Consider the following 25,627-nt stretch of genomic DNA (forward strand, 5'->3'; position numbering starts at 1 on the left):
GGAACCTCGTAGATCTGAATTATTCTAGTGCGTACTATATTTCCTATGCTGTTCTCAGATAGAGAATGAGGGATGGTGAGCCAGGCGTGATGCTAAGATGAGAACAGCATAGAGGGAGATTGTTGCACAAGTGTGACACGGTCCTATAGGTTTCTCCTATGTGGATTGACGAGCATGACGTGTGATTAGAATAGGTATGTATGCACCACGTGGGGAATCCGGTATCAAAAGTGTCTTGTGTATGTGTTTTACGTGTTTGTTACTGGTATAGATGTCGATTTCAGGGACGGAGTGAGATAGGATATCGATTGGATGGAAGTAATCACCTACCATAATAAAAAACCCACAAAATGATGAAAATGAAAAAGCATAACCATGGCAGGCAACTCGGAAAAGAAAGGGAGAAACGGTCCCAACCCCCCCACTCCGACTCCAACCCAAAGAAAGAGAAAGAGTCAAAGACAGAATGCATTCATACTTTCCATACATTCATTCCATACTTCCCCCCCTTCCCAAAACATCCCACCTCGCCACCATAGATCGCTTGCTCGCTATCCGTCATACATCATACTGACCCACCATACAGTCCAGCTGTCACTATAACGATGCATCGTTCACTCGCCGAGTGAATCATAGATAGTTCCAACATCACTGCGAATTGATGTGCAGCATAGATCCAGTTAATGAAGAGATAGATGAGCGTGTAGTGTATCATATATAAACGACATAAGCATCGTATAGTAAGTTGCTCAAACCGCTGGTGCAAGCCGATGCATGTACCTACCAGTTGAATGGTTGACTGACCCCGACCCAACTCAACCCTATTCACTTGCACCTGTAGGAACAACGTACACGTCACCTAATCATCACATCCATTCCACTCTCGCTTTTCCTCTTCGACAACTATCACATCAGCATATAACCAAGGAGTGTATCATCTTCGACACGATGTCAGAACCTCATCATTCACATTATACGCGAAGACCATCTTCCGGATCCGGATCAATCACATCGCCCACTAGCAGAATGGTTATGAATGGTGGTGACAGGAGAATATTGGAGGTGAGTACACCGATACTCTCAGTATTCTTCTTTCATCTGTATGCCATCTATTCGCTTAATACCCTTCGACTAACAGCATTATCTTCCTTCTCTAACAGGCATCTCCTCCTCGCCCTACACCCTCCGGTCGAATGTCCTTATCCGCCTTGGTGAACCCTTCCAACCCACCCTCACCACCAAGAGTCACCCAATCAGCGATATACGATTCACCCGCCTATCCCTCTGATGTAGGCTCATCATCGAGTAGTAGATATGGTAGACCATCAATCTACGATCCACCTTCTATTCCAGCAAGTACATCAACAGCAGCATATTACGACAAAGTGTATGACGAATATGAAAGTGGATTTGGTCGACCATCAAGTTACACAGATAGTAGAGAAAGGGGTATAAGGGCTCATGAGGGTTTACCACCTAATCCTACCTCATCATCGTTCACAACTCGAGATCGAGAACGAGACATCGCAGGAAGTGGTGGTGGCGGTGGTAGTAGTAGGAGATATCCAGAATACAATTCACCTTCACCTACAAAATCAAGATACATCTCTCCTACCCCCTACCTTAATGGAAATGGGGAATTACCCAGACCTAGATCATCCATCTCGCTATCACCTATCAAACTTACTTCACAACCTCCCCCTGTCATACCTACAAGCTCGAGGGCGATTCGACCGGATGATAAACTTTTGGGAAATGAGGATATATGGGAAGTGAATCTGAAGAAATATCAACATCTTAGGGAAGATCAGGTTGAGGAGGTTAACAAGTTTGTCTTGGCCTATAAGGTATGTCCTCTCCGCATTTTCATGGTACCCTGGTACAAACTCCCCAATCTTTTACACTATCATGAGATATCCTTCTTATCATTATGCCGAGAATATTCTGACATGTTTTTTCACGTTCACAGCCACCGGTAAATGGTACTAGCAGTACCAAGAAACAGCCTCGAAAATCCACCTTGACTTCTGAAGAACCTTTGAATCTACCTCAGATGCCTGGTCAAGTCATGGACGAAGCTTCATCGAGTAAAGGCAAACCAAAAGGTGCGTTCCATCATATTATATGATTCACATCTTGCACAACGCTGACCATTTTTCTTTTTTACACTTTAGAAGGCAAACGTAAATATAATCGAAAGTCCAAGGGCGGCAGTGGTAAACCACCAGGAGTAAATCTTGACGATGAACTACTAGGTCTGGCAGGCGATGAAGCAGCTTCTTCTCCCGCTTTCCCTCCGTCCGACGCGCCCGTTCCCGACTTTGGCGATGACGAAAGCCATGATGATGAAGATGAAGAGGAAGATGAAGAATCGAAAGATCCCATGTCTATTGTTAAACCATGTGGATTGACAAGAGCAGAGGTGATAAGTAAGATTGAATCCAACGATATATCCGGTCTGACAGAGGACGATGTCAAAGCCGTCCAGGATGAAATGTGGTTGAGGATGAAAGAGAAGGAAGGCGGTGCGCCGGTCAATAAAGATGGTACGGTTCGTAAGAAACCTGGTCCAGCAAAGGGATGGAAGAGGATTAGAGGGATTGAAGCTAGAAAAGATAAAGGAAAGAAGTCTTCCGTCATGGATGACATGTCAGAAATCGGAGATGCGTCTACGGTCAATGGTGAGGCAGATGCGGATATCGCTGCTCTCCTAGGGGATGAACTACCAGCTCCTGGTGGTAGTAGTAAGAAGTCATCCAAGGCCAAAGCGAAGAAAAGGAAATTGGACAATGATAATGAAGAGATCAATTTTGTTGAATCGGAGGATGACCATACTCATGGACATAGACATTCTGATGGTCTGATAGGCGAAGAATGGATGGAGGAAGATCGATCGATGAGAGCTGGATCAGTAGGAGGTTCAAGTGTCATGAATGAGGGTTCTGTCACACATACTGGAAGCAAGAAGAAGAGCAAGGCGAAAGAACCTGGTGTAGGTAAAGGGAGGTGGACGAGACCTTCGAAATCTGAAAAAGAGGAAATACCATCTACTACTGTGGGAACCGCACCCGCTACAGGCGCAAATACGCCTTCTGGAGGACAAAAAGGGAAGAAACCTATTGCCATCGCACCTCAACCCAAACCTCAACTTCCCGAACAACTTGATGATGTTAATGCGATGTTGGATCTTCCCTTTGCCGGATCGGAAATCGTTAATGAAGCTGTACCTGAGAAACCCCCTGGTCCTGCACCTAACTCTTATGACCCTCGAGGTGTATCCGAGGCTGAGGCGAGAGTGAGATTGGGTCTGGTTGAAGATTTGCAGAAGATGGTGTGGAGTAATGTGGTAAGGGATGTACCGAAGGTAAATGGTCTTCCTGCAAATTACATTTATGGTATCTCCCCTTGGCGTCTGCTACGGAGGTCGAACCAATGGGGTTGTCTGCGTAGTTGCTGAATAGCTGTTGAAAACCGAAAATCTTATACTAATTCCCTTTATGACCTCTCGCAGATCTACAGAGTCTATCAAGGGTACGATACCGCCGTCAAGCAATCCGCTTCTAGGCGTATCCAAGCTGCCGTGAGAAACGGACATGGTCAAAGGAATCTCAAACTTACTCAGCGGAATAAGAATATCAGAGATTCCATATCAAAGGCAAAGAGGGTCGTCAAAGAGGTAAGTAGTTTGATCTCCTCTCTTCAGTCTGTTGGTCCATCAATCGAAGAGTTTTGCTGATCAACTGATGCTTGATCCTCGTAGATGCTGGTATACTGGAAGAAGAACGAGAAAGAAGAATTAATAGCTCGTAAGAAAGCCGAAAAAGAGGCATTGGAAAAAGCCAAACAGGAGGAAGAAGCTCGAGAATCCAAGAGACAAGCTAGGAAATTGAATTTCTTGTTAACTCAGACAGAACTCTATAGTCATTTCATTGGGAAGAAGATCAAAACCCATGAGGCTGAACAGGCTGAGGGTATGGAGAAACCTCTTGAGGAAGGTAAACATCAAGATGAGGAATTGGGGCTGGGTGATGGTGGAGAGGCATTACCAGATATAGATTATGATGATGGTGAGTTAATTTGGATATTCCAAATGCAGGTATGAGCGAATCCCAACTGAAAGAATAGTACTGATATATGACAAATGTATAGACGACGAAGAGAACCTACGACGTCATGCTGCACGAGGAGCACATGCAGCTGTACAAGCTGCCAAAGATAAAGCTGCTGCATTCGATCAAGCTAATGCTCAGCGGACTGGTACTGCCCAAGAGGACGATACGAGTGAGTCATCATACTCAGCTTACATATATCAGTGTCCACATGTGGAATCTGTAGCTGATTTTGATTCTGTATTTTTAGTGGACGGTGATGAGCTCAACTTCCAGAATCCCTCATTGGGTGAAAATTCCGTTACAATCACTCAACCCAAGATGTTGATGGCTCAGCTGAAAGAGTATCAATTGAAGGGTTTGACGTGGTTGGGTAATCTGTACGAACAAGGTATCAATGGTATTTTGGCAGATGAGATGGGTCTGGGTAAGGTGAGTAAAACTGCTTCTCAACCGTGACGCCTTTGTATATAGTACGATTGACCAAATGGAATGCCGGTGATATGTAGACCATCCAATCCATATCGCTTCTCGCATACTTGGCGGAAGTGCACAACCTTTGGGGACCTTTCTTAGTCATTGCACCTTCATCGACATTGCATAATTGGCAGCAGGAATTAGCAAGATTCGTACCTCGTCTTAAAGCTTTACCTTATTGGGGTAGTCCGAAAGACCGAGAGACCCTTCGAAGGATCTGGTCAAGGAAGAATCAGACATTTAGCGAGAGTTCACCCTTCCATATCTTAGTGACAAGTTATCAGTTGGTGAGTCGGTCTACAACCGTCAGCTGATCGAAGCAGAGAATGTGGAAGCTGATGAATGCCCTCTGAATCTCGCATGACAGGCCGTTCAAGATGAAAAATACCTTCAAGGAATGAAATGGCAATATATGATCTTAGATGAGGCTCAAGCGATCAAATCTTCCTCAAGTGCGAGATGGAAATCTCTTCTTTCTCTACATTGTCGAAATAGATTGCTCTTGACTGGTACACCAATCCAAAACTCCATGCACGGTGAGCTATTCTCTTGTCGTAAATCCCCATACAACAGCTGACGTGATATGCATCCGTCAAGAACTCTGGGCCTTACTGCATTTTATCATGCCTTCCTTGTTCGATTCCCACGAGGAGTTCTCCGAGTGGTTCTCCAAAGACATCGAAAATGCCGCTGGGGGTTCTGGCGGTTCACTCAAACCTGAGCAGCTGAAAAGGTTACATATGATCTTGAAACCTTTCATGTTGAGGCGTGTCAAAAAGCATGTGCAGAAGGAATTGGGTGACAAGGTGAGTCTCACACTTTGCACTGCGCATACTTCCATTTCTGACGTGATTACGTTATAGATTGAGATCGATCTTCTCGTGGATCTATCTCAACGTCAGCGAAACATCTACAAAGCCCTTCGACAACGAGTCTCCATATCCGACCTTATCGCCCAAGCCAACAATGCGACCGACACGTCAGGCGCGAAGAACTTGATGAACTTGGTCATGCAATTCCGAAAAGTGTGTAATCATCCCGATCTATTCGAACGAGCCGACGTAGTATCGCCATACATGTTCGGAAGTTTCTCTCAATCTGGTAATCTCGCTCGAGAGGGAGATCAACTATACCTACCTGATTCAGCTAGGAATCCGATCGAAGTGAATCTACCTAAAATCATCTGGACTGACGGAGGAAAAGTGGATTTACCAAGTGAAGAAAGCTTAGCAGGAAGCGATACGTACGTGATGAGGAATTTGATGAATATATGGAATGAAGATTGGATCAACCAACAATCGCATATCAACAATAATGAATATGGATTCATGAAAATACTCGATAAATCACCTTCGGAAATATCCAAATCTGCCAAATCCCATCCTCTAATTTCCCTTCTCAACGAATCGACCACCAAGAAAAAGAAAGTGGTGGATAGTCCCTATATCGATGAAAATGATTTCTCAGCTCCATCAAGTAGAAAGAAATTCAACGTACCGGTGAAAGTACCTCATGCGGCTTCTGCTGATGGTATACCCCTAAGGGAAATTACCACTCAAGTATGGAATCAATCGTTCCTTTCGCGACCTGACGCGAGGTTCGCTTCTGATCATGTCATCGCTCCTCTGATCAAACCTGTGATCTTCAATCGATCTTATCTAAATTATCAAGATCATAAACTTCTAGATGATCCCTTGACTAGAGCCGTATTATATGGTTTATCACCTTCTGAAATTGATGATCCGCTCGCAGTCAGACGTCTTTCTCACCTATCTCAATCTGACGGTGTTCTTTCACCTAAGGGATTGGTAGATACGACGCCCAACGATCAATTACCTATATCGACACTTAGGATCCCACCTACCAAACGACTAGTAGTTGATTCTGCGAAATTAGCTCGGTTGGATGACTTGTTGAGAGAACTGAAAGATGGTGGACATAGGGTTTTACTTTATTTCCAGATGACCAAGATGATGGATCTGATTGAGGAGTATCTGATCTTTAGACAGTACAAGTATTTGAGGTTGGATGGGAGTTCACCGATTGGAGAGAGGAGGGATATGGTCACTTCATGGCAGACTAAGTGAGTCCACATCGAACGATTGACTATTTTTTATGTGGTAGAACACTTATTCTGACCTTGTATGACTTATGTTAGCCCCGATATCTTCGTGTTCTGTTTGAGTACAAGAGCGGGTGGTTTGGGTATCAATTTGACTGCTGCGGATACTGTCATCTTCTGTAAGCATCCAAGTCCATCCTTCACTTTGTTTGATATCTCGAAGCCTTTTTGAAGATGAACTGGGAAACCAGATGCTGATGGTATAATGCTAGACGATCACGATTGGAACCCTTCATCCGACGCTCAAGCAATGGACCGAGCGCACAGAGTAGGACAAACCAAGCAAGTCACAGTCTACCGACTGATCTCGCGGGGAACAATCGAAGAGCGAATCCTCAAAATGGCCCGAGCGAAAAAGGACGTACAGGATATAGTAGTCGGTACGAAATCCATCTCCGACGTTGCTAAACCATCCGAGATAGCCAGTCTGTTCATGGATGATGAGGAGTTGGCTGAAAGTGTAGCAAAGAGGAAACAAGCTGAGGCTCATGGTTATATCGCCCCTACACTTACTACAACTAGGAATGGAAGGAATGGATTTGGATTCGGGGATTCCCTTGGTGGTCTCGATGATGACGATGACGATGATGGGTTCTTTAAGAATCCTAACAAGGGAACAGGGAATAATGAAGATGAAGATTTTGGTGATGAACCGAGTTCCAATGGTGGGACTGGGACGGGTACCAATACACCCAAGAATGATGGTGGGAAGAAGAAGAGTAATTCAAAAAGGAAGAGTATACCTGAAGGTGAGCTAAGTCATTCGATCTCGATTGTTGTTTATGTTTACGTCAGGGAGAGAAAGATAACTGATGTATGCGGTTCTGATGAAATAGGTTCAAGCGCTAAGAAACCACAGAAAAAGAAAGTGAAAATCGCCCTTGGACCTGATGGATTACCTATATAACAAAACCTCAATCATGTTTCGTTCTCTGTTCAATCATTCATATTTCGTGTTCTCCTTCTTGTCTTTATGATACGTTTTATGACTGACCCGATCCATATTTTATTGTATTATATGCATAGCGACAGATTGAGCATGTCTACTGGTAATTGCACGATTGTAGTGACAAACATGTTATCAATCGCACAGTAAGAGTACGGTAAAATTCTGGGATGTCTGAGTTGATTACTCTGGCTATACTTTCTCTAGAACATAAATCCACACCCCCGTTTCAGGCTCATGTACCACCCTCTCCTCACCACTCCTCGGATCCTTGACGATCCTCCCACCAGGTATATAAGTAGTAGATATCATTTGTTTTTTGATCAACTTCCAACCGTATTTTGTATATATCTCATCGTCGAATCTATTAGAAGAGTAAGATGTAGATATCCACCTCCCACCGACTTTAGTCACTTTGGATAAATTGTATAATAATCTTTCTATGCGATTTGATAGAGATCCGTTTTCCTCTTCCTCCCCTTGGTCGACTGTCGAACGGGGTAATGGACCACCACATGATATAGCATCGCAAGTTGATTTATCAATTATCAGATCCCATTTACCCTCTGGTGTATTCGATTTCAGGGATTGTAGTGATAATACATCTAATAATATGAATGGTACATTGACGTCCGAAGGGTGGGATGATTGAGGAGTTGGTACATAATCTGAGTCGTACACTTGAACTTTGTCTCTGGATTTTCCTTTTGCCTTTGTCTTGGACGTAGATTTGGCTGAATCGAAATATCGTTGTAGTGATGAACCTAAGGAGGAAGTACCTGATCCGAAATGTAGAATATTCAGAGTTGGACTCGCATTGGTCGACCGTTGCTGATCATCGTTATTGACTGTCGGAATCGAAACCAATTCGTCATCTTGATCTGAAAACGGTTGAGGTAGATTTCCCTCTAAGAATGGAAGTAAGTCTTCATCCGATATCAACCATTCGAACGAGGACTCAGATTCGAATCGGTTGGACCAATAGACAGGTGATGAGAAGTCTGACGAGACAGGCATGATCGAGTAGAGATGGGTTTTTAATCTGGTATTTCAACAGAGTGGGATCCAATGGAAAATTCACCGCATACAGCCGATCTATTCTCTTCTTCCCCTTCTTCTTTTTACGGTTTGTCGGTCGAAAATTCGTCGTAGCTATGACCTTTATTGCTAGATATCAGATAACCCGTATCACTCGCCGCTGCAAGCTCAGCATGATGCCGAAAGATGAGAGTTGCGAGTTCACGCTCCTGGCGCTTAAGCAGAGGAAATGAGAATCCGATTTGTTTGCTCAAACTTGTTTACCCTGAATTTTCACTCAATGCACTGTTGCCTCTGTATGATGTAGTTAGTTATCTGATAACCGGCCGAAACTTTCTCTCCTTCTCATAACATCTCACCATACAACCCACACATCACGTTTTCGTCGTAGTAGTATCTTACTCAGTCACTGTGCTTGTACCTAGCTAGTCCTGGTCCAGTCCCTTTGCCTTATCAGATTACGACCGCACCACTCTCCCTCTCCCCGCGCCTCTTTCTTTTCCTCCAGTATCGGATCAAACATTTCGGTCGAGAATCAGTTCGTAGCACAGTCAGCTGTCAGACTTTCTCACTGGGCAGAGGTAGCATAAGGGGATGGTATGCTGAGATATGTTGTATCACAAGGTTAGTGGGTTTCATCAATCTTTCACAGAACCTTTCTTTTTTGTTTCGTCGATGTTATCGATATTATCCTTCTTCCAAGACCTCATCCCTTTGCTCCTATGAACCATCTATAGTTTCGTCACTTCTCGTCTATGATCCATCTCATCGACAGTCTTGTCCGTCGTGCATGTGATATGATCTTGCTCTGCGTCAACACCGACCATCGCCGCTGTCAGATATCCTACTGTCGTTGCAGACCATAACTAAACCATCATCATCCTTCAAAATGATAGCACTTCAAGATCCTCAGCGTACATTCATCATGCCTTCTCCATCCGACGACATCCCAGTGACATCCACCCTTACCCCTTCTCCTTCCCCACTCCCTACGTCCTCCGCTTTATCTGGAGATCCATCAACATCTTTCAGTCATGGGAACGGACCTACCACAACCACTCTTCCAGCCCATGGACACAAGCACCACGAAGGACCATTGATGTACAAAGCATATGTCATGCCTTATAGCTGGTATTGGATCTTGGGTGTATTCGGATTGATGGTAATATGCCATGTGTATAGACAGGTGAAGCACGGATATAGAAAAAGGAGGTATATAAGGCGGATGAACGAAAATCAGACTTCGACTTATAAACCAATATCCACTAATGATGAAACAGAAGAAGATGAACATCAACCACTTCAACCGAATGCTGCTGAGTCAGCAACAACAATAACAACAACAACAGATTTAGACAAAGGACAGCCAAATGGATTCAGAAGGTTTACGACGGGACTATCAGCAAGTTTTAGAAATAAGATGTATTTGACTAGTTTCCCTTGGTGGTTATATGGTCCAGAAACGTATATGGATGCGACGTTTACGATACTGTATTGCACGGTGTATATGTACTTATGTCTACATCTGACCGATTGTGAGTGCCCAGCTTCCACGCTGCTGACGAGCATTGCTGACTGATCCTTTCGTTAGCTTGGTTCCCACTACGGAATGATAATATAGCAAATCGATTTGGTATCATGGTAAGTGAAGCAGCCCATATCCTGAATATCACCTCAACGCAATCTTACAAATTGTTCATAAAACTGACTTCTTTTCCCTTCTTCAGTCATTCTCGCAATTACCTATTATCCTCTTACTAGTCAGCAAGAATAATCCCATCTCTTCCTTAACAGGGATAACATATCAAAAGTTAAATTACCTACATCGGGCAAGCTCAAGAATATGCTTGTTGACTAGTTGGGGTCATGCGATACTTTGGACACCTAGAGTATGGAAGGCAAGGGATTTCAGACAGTATCTGTTATGCGTAAGTCTATCCATGCTTCAATCTCGACGGAAAGGGTTCTATAGGCTCAATTTCCGATGGCGATCGTCATATCTTAGGGTATTGCTGCTCTTTTCGGCTTCACGATGCTCTGGGTGACTAGTTTCAGGTTCGTCAGAAGGATGGCATATGAGTTCTTTTTGGCGTCTCATATTATCTTTACAATGTGAGTTGGCCAACTTGTGCAGACTTCATCTCAAATATCAACTCATTTAAACACATCATAGTATGTACCTAGTAGGCGCTTGGTTCCACTGGAGGTGGCTTGGACAATGGGTCATAGTGAGTACCTATGAGCGCGTGCTGCGCCCGCCCAAAAATATGGCTAACTCGCTATAATAGCCCGCAATGGTGATATGGATATTCGATCGACTACTGCGCTTTGCTCAGGTGATATACCAAAACAACTTCCATAAACCCAGCAAATGGGCTACAAGCGGTGATTGTAAGATAGAACTGTTAGATCACGATGTGATGAGGATCACTATACGGCGAGATAACTTCCATTGGAAAGCCGGTCAACATGCGTAAGTCACCTGATGGATTCCATGGATGTTGGCAATAAACAGCTGATATCTCATACTATACGTCAGGTTCATATCTGCACCATCGATATCGGGACTACCCCATGAATCCCACCCCTTCTCAATCGCTAATGTACCAACTGAAATGACCAATGAAGCATATTTCTTGGTCCGAGTGCATAGTGGTGAGTATATCTTCAACTTCACTATTCTCACGCGTGTGGTGTAATAGGAAGGACTGATATATCTGTTTGTCGTCATTTCAGGCTTCACAAAACGACTACGCACTTCCCTATCCTCCGATCTTGCCACCGATATCCCGCTATATATCGAAGGACCATACGGGTACCCTCATGCCTTGGATTCATATTCAACCGTGTTACTACTGGCAGGAGGTACAGGAGTGACCTTTGTTTTAGGTCATTTCTTACAGATACTCCAGAACCTACGCAAAGGGAAATCTGCAGTCAAGAAATTGCATCTGGTATGGCACATAAGGCATGCAGAGGATATCGAATGGATTGCTCCGCTTCTCAACCAGGGTATCCAGGACTCGTTGGAGGTTCAAAGTGATATCGAAATCACGATAGATATATACGTTACGAAGACACATTCGTCCGACGAACCTTGGCCACCTGAATTGGATATCCACCTCAATGATGTGAATCAAGCACTTCATTCGATTGGACCTAGGATACTTCAATTGAGAGGACAGGAACAATGGGATGATGGTTGTCGAACCTGTACGCCTGTAACGCCTATGGTGGAATCGAGAGATGAACCGATCTTATTACCCAAGCGACAGGTAGTACTGGGTAGATTTGGCTTGAGCGCTGAGACGGCAGAAAAAGTGAATTGGAGGAAAGGAAGAGCGGATTTGAGGCAAGTCGTTAAGGCTGATGTGGAGAGTTCTGTTGGACCGATGAACGTTTCGGGTAAGTACTAATCATAAGTCACTCTCTTTCAAAACACCACAGATGAGATCGGTGATATCCATTGCTGATCACTATGTCCATCATGTAACTAATAGTCTGCGGTCCAGTCCAATTGCTCCAAGCGTCAAAAGCTGCTGTGAGGGAAGTATCAAATATGAAATCTTGTATGGAAGGTATGGGAAGTATAGATTTCTTCGAAGAAACTTTAGGAGCGTAAATCATACACGAGATTGTTCTCCTCTAGATCGTCCTATCATTTATCTCTCATCCGGTCTTTCCAATTTGTATATGTCATGCCGTGGTGTAATGACTCCACGAAAACAGAAAATTATATCTCATTGATCATCTCAGGCGGAAATTATGTATTTCTAATTATCATAATCTAATTATCACAAACATATCATAGGATATCTCAGATGCATACTTGCTTGTACTGTAACGCTCGAACTTTGTTTAAAGATTACTGTAATGTACATTCTGATTTTCGGTCAAAGTCATACCTGATTGACCAACTTCCAAATGAGGTACTGCTATATGTCGTCATACGCGGAACTGAGAAGGAGCGGAGACACAGTACAGTCTCTAACGTTCTTTGTCCTCTATGGTATGTATGTAGTCAACGGACGATTTGACGCCTCGTACTCTTACCATCATTTCCTTTGGAAACTCAATTTCTTTCCATCATGCACCGGCCTCGTCAATTTATAAAAGACTGGGACCTGGTCAGTATCAAAAGTGGAACTGATCAGAAGCTGTGTAAAACAACACTCCTCTGCGCTTAATCTCAGTACAGTTTCGTGATACCGTGAAGTATCTATATGCAAAGTGCGATGCGAATCTGCTAGGAAGAAAGAGAGCTAGCTGGCTGTGCAATTGATTTATTGGATTGCAAGGAAATTATCGTCCATAATACTGATCGATACTGTATATATGTATTGTAATTGGTAGCGTATGTACGTACTAATGTAAGTAAACTACGGATAGTCTGACGAATAGGAGAAAAAGTCTAACACACACGAGAATTAAATGGTCAATGTGATACAGTTCATCGTCTCTCCAAGGTACGCTTTCTACTCATACGAACTCAATGGAAAAGCAGTACGCCTCATCGGTCTTTCCCCTCAACTTCCACATCTATCCCCAGTCCTCCCTACTCACTTTCTTGCAAATCCCCAACCTACACCCGGTGTATTCCCCCCTTCACTCCTCCTCTTCTTCGCTCTCGCTTCCAGAACAGTCATCTCAGGCGTTTCAGCTCCTATTATCCCCCTGAGGCCAGGAGTGGTAGGTGCGAAATGGGTAGGGACAAGTCCCAGACTCATAGCAGCATCAGCATTGTTAGGTGAACTGAATTGTAACCATTCTTTAGTTACTGATTGGGGATACGCTGATCCTGGTCCCAGTGATGTAGACCCAGAAGGCTTGATGGGAGTGGCAAATGCACCTGTATAATTGGGTTTCACACTGATATTTGTGGAAATAGGTCTCAAGGCTGATCTGGTACCTAGGCTAGTGGTGATGGTGTTAGGTAGAGGTGACGTAGGTGTAGGAGCTTCTTTACGTTTCTTGAACCCTGACGATAAAGGTGAAGGACTAGGCATAGAAATCGTATGTCTCTTTTTCCTCCTCATCGATGAGAAGGGTGTGGGTTTGTTAAACCCGTTGGCGGACGATGGTCGAGTGGGTGTATCAGATAACACAAATGGATCGTCTAGGTTTGGTCGAGCGTCAAAAGACAATGATCGAGTAATTTCTGGTCGAGGGTCACGGAAAGGTTGAATGATGGATGATGATCTCACAGGTCGAGATCTAGTAGGTGAGATGATCGTGGGAGCTGAAAGTAGGGAAGTCGACCAAGCTGCTGAACTTGACTTATCTTGCATAGATTCAGTATCCGATAATGGCTTATCGAATACTTCCGGTGGTAAGATGAGTTTAGCTTGAGCTCTGGCGAGTTGAATATCATTTCTGCCATTTTCTTCTGGACCTCTAAGAGGAGTACTGTGAAGATTCAACAGGGTTTCCGCAGCCACAGCTTCACCCTCAGTTTCTACACTTCCTTCCCTCGTACCTATCTTTGGTGGTACTTCTGGTTCTTCGTCAGGTGGCAAACTAGATAGCTGAAGACCTTGCCATTGTTGCGTGATGTCCAAAGCAGGTTCCAGTTGTTGAGGTTCTTGCTGTATGCTCGACCATGAATCAGATGGTACCCATTGTTGTTCGGGCATAGGGCCAATGTCTTCAGGTGAAGAAGGTAAAGAATCCTCATCGATGGGAGCCACATGTACCACCTGAAGATCCTGAGGGATCATTGGGGCTGGGTATTGCTGGTATTGGGATTGGAAGATGAAATGGTATTGACCGTTCATGAAAGTCATGGAAGCAGGTTGAAGGGGTTGGTTCTGCCATGGGTATATTTGAGGTGGATCAGGTGGTATACCGCGAGAAGCTGAGATGGGAGTGGTAGTAGTCCCAGCTTGATGGTAGTACTGTTGACCGGGCGATCCTACATTGTTGGGCAGGGCTTGAAGGGGGGTGGTAGACCGAGTGTTGATCTCACTTTGGGATGTAGAAGCACAGAGTGAAAAGCCACCACTGACGTTCGCAGATTTCTTTTTACCTTTTCCTTGTTTGACTATAACTTTCCCTTCAGTCATATCCACCGATACTTCCGGTTCGTCCGTTGGTAGATGTCCATCACATTCACCGCTATATCTCGGCACACCCTTATACTCCCTGATAGCTTCCACACCTCTCAAGATATCTTCAGGGATAATCAAGTTACCTTGAGTCCCATCGAGAAATCGATTGTTCTTGACGGTGGGAGCTTCGGTTTCTCCTCGGTATTTAGGGGCGACAAGTCGCATGCCACATGGTGTGATTATACCGGACGGGCCAAATCGCTCGAGGAAAGCATCGTGGGTTTGTTCTAGTTTTTGGATTTGCCTATGTAGAAGATGGGATCTGTTATTAGCCTATACTCTCTTACAGACGGTACAGTTACACCTACCGATGCTTATTGATCCAATCTCTCTTGGATTTCAGACTCCTTTCTTTCGCATCTTGCCGTGATTTGGGTCGATCGGGCTCTGCAATCCAGTTAAGTATCAGCTTGATTTAGCTGGTGCAAAGCTAGCTGACTTACCATAATCCCATCTGCTTCTTCTCTTTTGTACCGAAAGAGGCACTCCATGTTTATCCTGCAAATGTCTTCTCGCCACACTCCTGGCATTCTTGCCATCATAAGTCTTCGAGCAGACCCTACAGGTATACATCTCATATTGAGAAGTATGACCGTGCAAACCTTCTGTATGCTTTTCGGGTGGATGAAGGATGAGTAGATCATTGACATCTAAGATACAGCCCGGTGGAGCGGGTAGTAATCCATTCTTACTGAGTCCTTTGAGTTGGATCGGGGGTTGATATGGATCAGGGAGGAAGATAGCGGTAGTTGAACCTATCTCAGCGTCGGTAGAAGAGGTGGCTGTGGAGGTAGACTGTCTGTTGAGGGCGGAAGATGATCTAGATCTAGATTGTGTAGCTGCTTTACCTTTGCCTTTTGATTTAGAAGGTTGTTTTCGATTAGACGGATCGTATTGACTGGGGAACTTCTTCTTCCTCTCTGGTCTGCCGGTGTAGGTAGGTTCCGATTCCTCCATCTCTTCTTCACCTTCTTCGATAGAGTTCATACTGGTATCTGCAGTGCTTGTACTACCTTGAGTCGGGAGAGATGGTCGAGAAGGGTAGAAGTTGATCCATGGGTTGTTTCCCCCAGGGTGAGGGGGTGGATGAAAGGTCATACCGGGTCCCGGAGGTGTTGACATGAGGTAAGTGAAGGGAGCGATGTACGAAGATGGTTGTGATGGTGACGGTTGAGCCATAGGTGGTTACGTCTATAAAGATAAGGTGTGGGTGGAATCCTGAGTGTGGATGGTGAGATACCCACTTGTTGAGATGGAAGAAGGAAGAAGAAGGAAGCTTTGAGCACTCGCACTAAAAGCAATGACCTATAACGGTGAGATCGGATGCCAATTTACAATAGGTGATGTCGATGGTTGATATCGTACGTGATCAAGATGGCAGTACTGTTAGATACGATGACGAGAAGAGGAGTGAACATGGGAGATAATCAGGAGTGAGAATGATCAAGATCCAAGGTGAATGAGAATGAGAATGGGTCAGTATTTCTGGATCAGATGGTATGTTTGGATGTTTGGATGTTTACTCTGATCAGAAGTCACAAGTGATGAAACAGCATCCCAAAGGGGGTCTTACGCGTGTGCTTTTGATCCGCACAGACCCACACACACCCATATACACAGAGCATACACACAGGTATACCTGGACACAGTCAACCCGATTCATTGTGCCGCTATATATCCTGTGCATATCATCTCGGACATGTATGTTCATGGCACACACTCACTCATACATACTCCGAATCATATCCATCTGACCATCAGCATTGCTTGAAGATGTTCTTGGGAGTCGATTGCTGATCATTCAACTTGATAATCAGTCTGATCCTGAAAGAATGATCCCAGCGTTGTTTACGTTTGTTTTGCCACTTTCGAGTTAGTATGACGTTTTGCGCTGTTGATGCCTCTCCGATCGCACCACCAAGACAGTCCAAACATGCACCAACCAACGGTCAGATGCATAGGTCAATGAAACATTAGTATATGCACACTACCGAAAATAAAAAGATGTCATCCCCTGAGAAAAGAATGTTCCATTCCGTCAGGGGTTAGTGTATGTACACTTGCACCGCATTGAGCATCACATTAGTAAAGTCCAGAATTTATCAAATGCATTATTATAGTGGAGTTCATCATATTGTCCATTGTCATCGTTCAAGGCCCAAAAAAGTGAAGGAGTGAGTGAGAGTATGATATAGAAAAGGAAGATATTGGTAGAGATAAGGTTTATGGAAATCGTAGTCGATGAGTCGAAAATGTTGGCACGAATAGTACGGCATCTATTGACATCTTCCATCCACGAGTTTGAGACCTTCTTCACATGCTGAGATCTGACATCGCCCATCAAAGCAGGTGGAACCGCCGAGCGCAGCACCGGGCAAGGTAGAGCAGCTGTATGGTCAAGGACATCGTTAGTACTCACGGTCGTTCTCGTTGAAAAGATATGAGTCAACTCACTCAATACCAATTGACGAGGTAGAGTTAGAGTAAGACCCGTACAAACATCCACCGCATGATTCCAATTCCGAGGAAGTATCGATACACTGAGAAATCACATTTCATCAATACCCGTACAATATACGATCAGGGATAACAACAATTTTTAGTCAAGTGGGTAGAGCTTACCTCGAAGGAATCTTCTGATCCCGGTACGATACAAGCTTCAAGTCCAGCCGGACAGAACCTGTTCAATCTCAATTGTTCATCCCTCTTCATTCTCTCCAACCTTCGTCGTCTCCTCTCAACGGTACTAGCCGAAGAAGCGGGTGTATGGTTGTAGGCGAAATACAATCCAGATTGTCCACACTGTTGAGCTTCACCTTCAAGATCTAGCGACTCGTTCAAACAGATACAGTCGAAATGATTTCCTCCATATTCGATCAAAGCGTTGTTATAAGCGCTACAATGAGTGAAACATGCTTCGATACTTGATTGAGAGCTCGTATCGTCAGATGATGGATTACTATAGCACTTGACAAAGTCGTAATCTGTAGAAAGGGCGTATACCTTTTGGTCGTCGTTTCCCGTAAAGCCAAAGGTAAGATCAGCATACTCCTATGGTGACTTTCCTGACAAGTATGGTTCATCATCTCGATAGTCTCCGTACCATGGCAGAGGTATCGTTTCAACCGGATGTGTACGTGTGTACGGGAAAATAAGCGGGCAAGGGAAGGACTCACAGTAGTTTGACTATTTCCGCAATCGGTGTATCCACTTTGCGCCTGACGAAGACCTCCAGCAGCGGGACTCTGAGTAGTGCATGAGCAATAATACGCCGAAGGATGAGAGTAATAGGCATAGGGGTAACCTAAACCCGCACAAGCAGCCTGTACACAATAATCAATAGTAGAATAAATACTGGGTCAGCTGATTTTTAAGGAGGTATGGGATGGTATGGAGTGAAATGTTCTGTTTCGTGATCTCACACAGTACAGTACACTCACATTACAATCCGCGATACTGGTGGCGGTGGGACTTGATTCGGCGACTGCCCATCCGGTAGCAACGGAAAAACATCCGAGGTAGGTTTCAGAGTAACTTTGGGCAGATACTAAAGAGAAGAGAGATAGTGTCCCAACGAATGAGAGGGTTGATGTGATTCGAAGCATCTTGACTATTAGGACGCCGAGAGTCGGTAAAGGGGTACAGTGTGCAATAAACAAAAAGGAATGACCCGATGAGAAGGCATACATACAAGTATATATACCTTTTCTACTGCACTACATGGAAGATTGGGATGCGTGAACCCAAACAATAAGGCAACACCACCCGAACATGGTTTACTGCGTGAAGGACGGATAAAGGGAATGAATTACCTTAAAGTAGCCACCGACTGTAATGAAGATTCTTCAACACTGTACCACGACACGGTATAATATGATATCTTATGGTCCATGCCACTGTGATCACGTTGCTGCGCTGTTAGGTACCTCGCATCCAAGTTCAAGTCCAATCCAAGAGTGAGATACTGTACTGCATGTGTGTCTGACAATAGGAGAACGGACCATCATATGGGTTTGTTTTTGTTTTTGTTTTGTTTTTCTCTCTGTAAAATGATATTCAGGCACGAGGAGTAACTGGGGTACTTTTCAGGTTCCATCTTCCCGCGCTGCGCTGGTACAGCTGAGAGTATTGTGGCGCTACACGGGCTCAACATAGCGCATGTTGGCTGGGCTGGCCTGTCCCGCTCGAAGAAGCGTGAGGCGCTTGGTCTTCTTCCTGTTACTGCAACTTACCCGGAACCGACTGGGTGATCCAAACAATAGCAAACATATGCGTTGACCCTTCTTTAGATTTCCCCACCCCCTAATTCCTAGACTCACAATCCCAGACTCACAATTGCTATCACCACCTTTGAATGGACCCCAATATCGTTCTCGGCTTGATGCTCCAATGCTATCCGATAATCACGGATCTTTTCCAGTCTTCTCAGCTATACGGGAAGTGATTGTGGAGCTGAAACCCCGCCGTTCCTGAATCTCATGGTATCCAGTATGAACGATCCCAATTTGATGCATCCTGGGGATATGAAGTACTATGACATGCATCATGCGACATATATTTGATTGTCCATTATCATCAACCCAAACGTTCCCAAAAGTGTAAAGAATGAAGTAGACCAAGAAAGAGAGGGAAAGTGGGACTTTTGCAACGCTCATTGCTATAGTGAAGCCTTCATGTTTCTATTGACATTCCCCATCGACGAGTTGGAACCCTTCTCGACAAGCTGAAATCTCACATCGACCATTTGCGCAGGTGGCACCGCCGAAAGCAGCACCGGGAATGATGGAGCAGCTATGACAAACAATCGATCAGTCAAACGCTCATGTATCAGATAATATCACTCACTCGACACCAGCTGAAGCTGTGGAGTTGGTGTAAGAGCCATACAAACATCCACCACATGATTCTAATTCCGAAGCAGTATCGATGCACTATGATATGTCAACAAGAGAACCGAGATGCCAATATCGTCAGTCATTGTCCCTATGTACTGTCAAGGCATATTGACAAGTTACTCACCTCGAAAGAACCCTCCGAACCTGGTACGTTACAAGCCTGTGTTTCACCTGGGCAGAACCTATTCAATCGTAATTGCTCATCCCTCTTCATTTTCTCCAACTTCCTTCGTCTTCTCTCGACAATACTGGGTGATGAAGTAGCTGTGTGGGCATAAGCAAAATACGTTCCGGAAACACCACAATTTTGATTTGTGCCGGTTGAAGCGGTGTTGGAGCATACACAAGAATATACGTTTCCTGCGGGACTAACAAAGGCGTTGGTGTAAGTCGTACATCTCTCGAAACATGCCTCGAAAGTCGATTGAGAGGTGGTATCTTCCGCGGTCGGTGAGTTGTAACAGTTATTGTAATAATAATCAGTCGCTAAAGCATTTACCTTAAAAAGTAGAGGTGATGATTTAGCTTCAGGTATGCGACCTCTAGTACTTCGAAACAGAAGTGACTCACAGAGGCCGCAGCTCCCCCACAGTTCGTATTACCACTGACTGCCGGAGTGATCTCACTCGCTGCAGGACCAACGTTCTTACATGAACAATATGACCCAGCAGATTGATATTGAAAGTACGCATATGTATACCCGGCATCCGCACATGCATACTATATATCATTTCCAATACATTAGTCATCCGTGCGTATGTTGACAGAGGAAAGAAAATCAGAAGCAGACGCAAAAGCAAAAGCAAAACTTACATTGCAGTCGGATATAGTGTTCACTTCGGGGCTAGCCAACGCACCGCTGGTTCCTGTGCCGGTCACGCATCCCACGTACGTCTCCGAGTAATCTAGAGCTGATACTGAGCGCAGGGAGATGATGGACAGTAGACTGATGATGGATAGCGATCTTGCGAACATATTGAGAGATTATGCAAGTGCGGAGTAAAGACAGTGAAGAGACAAAAGAATGACTATAAGTAATTTGTTGATCGCTCACATGCATGTGTACACAACATGTATGTATATATATATATATATTCATTCCGTAGAAACAACGAATCGTAAACCAAAGTGTAGCTCCCACCGAAAAAACAAACACTCCAGATGCGCTGTCCATCTGTACATCCGGTGTAAGACACGATATGTAAGGGTATATAGGCAGGTGTACTCGGTTCCCAATGGAGGGTGATAGACCTGTTACGTTAGTGACCCATCCATTTGGTACGGGTACACAAGGTTACATGCCCATCGGATGTTGGTTTGATATTCAGGCACAGAACACATCCGACAAGTCGTCTACAGCACTCGTAGTGTGGTTAAATGTCACACAAGCATACCACAAGACCAGTAAGTGTCATTTGTATGTAGGAGCTGTACAGTACCGAACTGAATCTGGAATAAATGATCCGTTCTGTGACAGCGATAGATAAGAAAGTATATACAACTGGATCTTTCAAAGCCTACAGATGGCCAATAGCCCAAGAATTTTTGAACTCGGTTGAATCCCCTTACATGGATCACCAGGTGGGACCAGACATGTGCGTCTTCCGTCCAACAGCTCCACGTCAAGGGCTAATCCTGCTTTCACGCTCAGTAGGTTTGAGGGATATAATCATTGGGATAACGCTAATCTGCATATCGATAATCTTGAGTATTAGGGTCCGGTAGAGAGTGAATCGTAGTTCGAAACATCGGGCCATATTGGCAGATTGGTAAGTTATCATGTATGCGATTCTAATAATTGGATATCAGATGAAATTACTGTTCTACATATGAATCGATTTAGTTCAACATATCGTGGTGTAGTTTAACGACCAGAAGAGGGGTTCAGTCGGTCAAGAATACTTAAAGCGTCGATTAGCGTTGTCGCAATGTGTTGGAGCTAACAAATATTCATCATATCATTTATGATACACAATACATCATGAAGTAATGGCTGAGAGCTGACTGAATGCATTTACGATCTAATAAAGTAGTCTTGATTGGGGATTTGGAAACAAACAAAGAATATTATACTTGATGATCTGACTTCTTCTGACATCGAACCAGAAAAACATGTCTCCTCTAATGGTTTCCGTAAGGCCGAAACAAGACATGCGGTTGTAGCCTGGCCGACTTTCTTAAGGCTTATGATCAGGATCCTCATCGACTACTCCAGCTACAGGGCCTCTCTGAGATCCCACGGGATCGGCAAATGGATCAGCATGCGAGTGAGCATCATGATCGTATGATCGCAGGTTTGATCTCCACATCTATAAAAATAGATCAGTCAGGTTCCTTACTTCATTTTACTCGATCGCAATACTTTGATTGGCACACCAGGACAACTCACAGAATTACCACGTTTCATACCTAGATAAACGAGATAGACCGTGGTCAAAGTCAGAAGTACAAATCCTATCCATAAAAAGGCAAGTTGTGCCTTGAGGTCACGACAGGTAGACTTGAAGACTTTCTTAGCGAGAGCTATGAACGAGAATTCAAAACATCAGTAACATATACAGGAGTACAGTAGTGCATTGTTGAGCCGGGAGCTGACTGAAGACAGACAGATGGACGTACCAATAGCGTCGGCAGGTGCATCTTCGAACTCCGGTAGATCAAATAGATCATCAATGTGTTTACAGATTGCTCTGTCTGCACTGGTATAATGCGTTGTACTGGCAGCGGCAGCTATAAGCATCATAACCACAATGATCAGCCTATTTCCCTTATAACCCAATCAGGCTCGATGAGTAGACGGGAAAGACTTACCAAGCCAGAAGATCCATAATAATCCACTTAAAGTAACTTCATTGACGATCGACGCAAAAGACGGTTTACCGTATCTTACAGCGATCAAAGCGAGAATGGCGATTAGGGTGAATGCTCCCACGAAAGCATCGTAGGTATAGGTGGAACTGGTATATCCTATTTTACGGGTCTACAAGTATAATACAGAATGTTAGTCGGTCATACCCAGCTAGCTGATCAATGAAAGGAAGGAAGAAGGGAAGGAAAGGTGGCTAACTGAAACTTACAGTATGTTCAACATAAGCTGAGATACCTAGTACGACCACACCGCATATTGCCACTATGGCATTACTGATCAAGTTGAGGTTGAGTGGTGAGGGCATAACTGTATTGTATCGTATGAGTAAGAGTTCCGATCAGATTGCACAGTGACTGTGATAGATAGGGGATTGAGTGTCTTCCATCTTATGGAGCACAGCTCTACTTATGTATATGTACATCTACCCTTCATTCCCAAATGTGACGTACTCATTCCTCCTCGGCGGCACGATATGACCATCCCTCTCGGCTCGGTTACCAGACGAGACAACCACTCGCGTGAGGAAACAGTGAAACGCCCAAAGCCCCAAGGTTCCCAGATTTCAGGATGATGAACATGAGCGAGCGCCTCATCAGATGACATACCCCTACACAGAACTCAACTAACTGGAAGTGGTACTTTCTCGATTAACCTCCCAGTCTAAAGGGAGCCAAAAATAGCCAAGCGGTAAAGAAAGATACGAATTTGTGCTTATCTCGGCCGTTTTACGGTTATTACCCATTATCCCTCCTTCTCCTGTTGTGCCTTCTCCGTCCTCCGTGTGAGATGACATAACGAGGCGGTGCATGATACTCAGGCTGAAGTGGATGCGATCTGATCCGCAGGCGATAGTTCTGAGACGAATTGTATGTACTAAAATATGCTTTGGTGCCTCGATGAGCAAGAAAAGGAAAGTGTAATCACACAAATGATGCAAGCTTAACGAAAAGTATCGGCACCAGCACCAGCACCACTTGAATACGAGTAGGAAAGCGAGGCGGCCGAAACAATATCAATGCAAAAGATCATGCCATGTCTTTACGAAACTTAAGGCATGTCCATGTCTCGTGATTCATATCCGTATGACAAGAGTCCGAATCACCATAATGCTCCCAAATCATGCATACCACAGTGCTGTAAGATGTCAGGGGATGCTGTGTGTGAAGTGCTTGCGATTTCCTGTGGGTATGCCAAGGATCTCTTTAATCCCAAGAGATTCGTATAGACGCCGATTGCGCGTACTTTCTTGACTGCATTTAACAAATCCTGCTCCACGGGATTTATTCATTTCGATTTCAACTTCCACAACCATACAGTACAAAGCTCATGACTCAGATCGTCAATTCGCCATACGATATGATGGGTGGGCAAGATTACGGATATCATGATTTAGCTAAACTTGGTCATGGTACAAATACCGTCCTTTTCCACGAAGCAGATGAATAAGAATGTAGGCAGGAAAGCTATAATACAATCATGTATGTGCATCCTACTAAAAGAGGTACAAGCACATCTACCACCTCGGCTGCAATCTAGTCAGCCATGGAAGACATGCTCGACAGACTGATATATGCAGATCTATATACCCTCAGGTTTAGCTACCTTCCTTTTCTCCCTCCTACCTGTCAACTCATCTTCCATCTCCTGATACGATACCGGTAACAACGGATTTCCTATGATGCAAGATGGCCCATCGGCTATCAGCTTACGTTGCTTTCTTATACAAAACGTTGCTCGGCAAGGTGAAGTGGGACTTACCAGCTTCTGAGACAGCATACATCACGCCCAATTCGTTGGCCGCTGTAGAGAGGTAATAACTCCTTGCGTCACCCAGTGAGAGCTAGACATGGGACGGAAGTCAGCACTAATCCTTCCATATGAATTGAGATCGTTAAGTATCGCTCTGCCTAGGTCCATCAGAGATGCGACGACGGCTGTCCCCATACGGATATCATGCAGCCTAAGAGTCGTCTCACCAGCTAAAACGACTATTACACTCACCACTTTCGCCTTGACCAAATCACCCAGCCTAAAACAATCTCCCATCTTGATCTTGTCCCTCTCCGTCAACCGTATATCACCTATCCGTATCACTCCCTGGAACTCTTCGCTCGTCTCGGGTAAAGGTCGATCGTTCGATGTTGTCAGTGTGAGATGAGCTTGTTGGGTTGTTAGACGTGATACCTGAATGTATGAACCGTAATTAGCATTTTGATCGAGTTATATAGCATGGTCATGTATGAGATCGTGCAGCCGCTCAGAGTGATAGTGCTTTTTCGCTGGAAGGTATATATACGAGTGGTTAAGAAAGAACGACAAGGTGAACTCACTGTTCCAATAACCTATACATATACATATGTGCAGCACCGAAGATCAGCTCGATCAATCAGCTATATTCTACAGCTTACAGCGGATGTATATGAATATCACTCACGATAGACCCCACATCAGGCGTATTCCCACTTTCTTCCCTGCCTATCACGCTTACCACCTATTCTCGGTTGAGGCTCATGATATCAGTTATGATCGATCGAGGAATGTGTACGCTGTGCAGCTGCTGGAACTCACCGAGCCATTCCTCTGAGGTACACCGACCACACTAGCTAATATCCTACCGTCTACCGCATAACATCCTGGTCCACACTGGGGTAATGGAGGGGTAACGAGGTTGGAAGGTAGGGGTTGACCAGGGAGAAGTATCGTGGCACTCATGTTCAATGGCTTATTCAAGATTTCGTTGCAATGTGTCAGTTTCTGTTGTAGTCGGGAGTGCTTCTGCTGATCTTTCGAAGATGTTGTATATCTGATATTTTTAATCTACCAATGGATTTGTCAGTCGAATATGTTCTTTAATGGACTGAAAGACGAGGAAAAAGATCAAAGATTGAATCACCTCCACATTGAGGTTGGTCGCTGCAAATATTTGATTCCGCTCGTAAAGGGTTCACCTGTCAGTACGACTGTTTATTGGAGATCATGTCTAATGAACGTATCATCATGAATGTGCATATATGCATGTGCATCCAATATCAACCATGCACCAGAAGCAGAGTCACAAAAACAA

At 44.4% G+C, this 25,627-nt stretch overlaps 8 protein-coding genes across 8 annotated transcripts; 2 read left to right on the forward strand and 6 right to left on the reverse strand.

The window, feature by feature from the left end:
* Positions 1–948: 948 nt before the first annotated feature.
* L199_004164 (uncharacterized protein) lies at positions 949–7,615 on the forward strand (the record flags this gene model as incomplete). The annotated part of the gene is made up of 15 exons (XM_064889892.1): positions 949–1,062; positions 1,161–1,847; positions 1,970–2,105; positions 2,175–3,364; positions 3,512–3,676; positions 3,761–4,067; positions 4,150–4,281; positions 4,360–4,541; positions 4,619–4,873; positions 4,954–5,122; positions 5,184–5,392; positions 5,450–6,669; positions 6,745–6,827; positions 6,921–7,457; positions 7,545–7,615. The coding sequence occupies 15 exons, from the start codon at positions 949–951 to the stop codon at positions 7,613–7,615; spliced, it is 5,457 nt and encodes a 1,818-aa protein (XP_064745964.1).
* A 231-nt stretch (positions 7,616–7,846) lies between these two features.
* L199_004165 (uncharacterized protein) lies at positions 7,847–8,671 on the reverse strand (the record flags this gene model as incomplete). Its single annotated transcript, XM_064889893.1, has 1 exon — positions 7,847–8,671. One exon carries the CDS (start codon positions 8,669–8,671, stop codon positions 7,847–7,849), a length of 825 nt encoding a protein of 274 aa, XP_064745965.1.
* Positions 8,672–9,617: 946 nt separating this feature from the next.
* On the forward strand, positions 9,618–12,314 carry L199_004166 (uncharacterized protein; the record flags this gene model as incomplete). Its single annotated transcript, XM_064889894.1, has 9 exons — positions 9,618–10,227; positions 10,284–10,333; positions 10,420–10,620; positions 10,698–10,804; positions 10,866–10,920; positions 10,981–11,165; positions 11,232–11,347; positions 11,429–12,097; positions 12,193–12,314. The coding sequence occupies 9 exons, from the start codon at positions 9,618–9,620 to the stop codon at positions 12,312–12,314; spliced, it is 2,115 nt and encodes a 704-aa protein (XP_064745966.1).
* Positions 12,315–13,251: 937 nt separating this feature from the next.
* Positions 13,252–15,921, reverse strand: L199_004167 (uncharacterized protein; the record flags this gene model as incomplete). Its single annotated transcript, XM_064889895.1, has 3 exons — positions 13,252–15,043; positions 15,108–15,186; positions 15,243–15,921. The coding sequence occupies 3 exons, from the start codon at positions 15,919–15,921 to the stop codon at positions 13,252–13,254; spliced, it is 2,550 nt and encodes an 849-aa protein (XP_064745967.1).
* A 1,154-nt stretch (positions 15,922–17,075) lies between these two features.
* L199_004168 (uncharacterized protein) lies at positions 17,076–18,404 on the reverse strand (the record flags this gene model as incomplete). Its single annotated transcript, XM_064889896.1, has 5 exons — positions 17,076–17,187; positions 17,254–17,339; positions 17,422–17,802; positions 17,976–18,122; positions 18,240–18,404. The coding sequence occupies 5 exons, from the start codon at positions 18,402–18,404 to the stop codon at positions 17,076–17,078; spliced, it is 891 nt and encodes a 296-aa protein (XP_064745968.1).
* Positions 18,405–19,478: 1,074 nt separating this feature from the next.
* L199_004169 (uncharacterized protein) lies at positions 19,479–20,669 on the reverse strand (the record flags this gene model as incomplete). Its single annotated transcript, XM_064889897.1, has 5 exons — positions 19,479–19,590; positions 19,645–19,730; positions 19,819–20,193; positions 20,265–20,414; positions 20,508–20,669. The coding sequence occupies 5 exons, from the start codon at positions 20,667–20,669 to the stop codon at positions 19,479–19,481; spliced, it is 885 nt and encodes a 294-aa protein (XP_064745969.1).
* A 1,202-nt stretch (positions 20,670–21,871) lies between these two features.
* L199_004170 (uncharacterized protein) lies at positions 21,872–22,867 on the reverse strand (the record flags this gene model as incomplete). Its single annotated transcript, XM_064889898.1, has 5 exons — positions 21,872–22,003; positions 22,084–22,217; positions 22,314–22,424; positions 22,506–22,674; positions 22,772–22,867. 5 exons carry the CDS (start codon positions 22,865–22,867, stop codon positions 21,872–21,874), a joined length of 642 nt encoding a protein of 213 aa, XP_064745970.1.
* Positions 22,868–24,141: 1,274 nt separating this feature from the next.
* On the reverse strand, positions 24,142–25,275 carry L199_004171 (uncharacterized protein; the record flags this gene model as incomplete). Its single annotated transcript, XM_064889899.1, has 6 exons — positions 24,142–24,236; positions 24,322–24,403; positions 24,565–24,747; positions 24,894–24,905; positions 24,998–25,054; positions 25,132–25,275. 6 exons carry the CDS (start codon positions 25,273–25,275, stop codon positions 24,142–24,144), a joined length of 573 nt encoding a protein of 190 aa, XP_064745971.1.
* Positions 25,276–25,627: the final 352 nt, after the last annotated feature.

The sequence above is a fragment of the Kwoniella botswanensis genome, chromosome 1, assembly GCF_036426115.1.
Source record: "Kwoniella botswanensis chromosome 1, complete sequence".
In the NCBI taxonomy this organism is placed as follows: domain Eukaryota; kingdom Fungi; phylum Basidiomycota; class Tremellomycetes; order Tremellales; family Cryptococcaceae; genus Kwoniella; species Kwoniella botswanensis.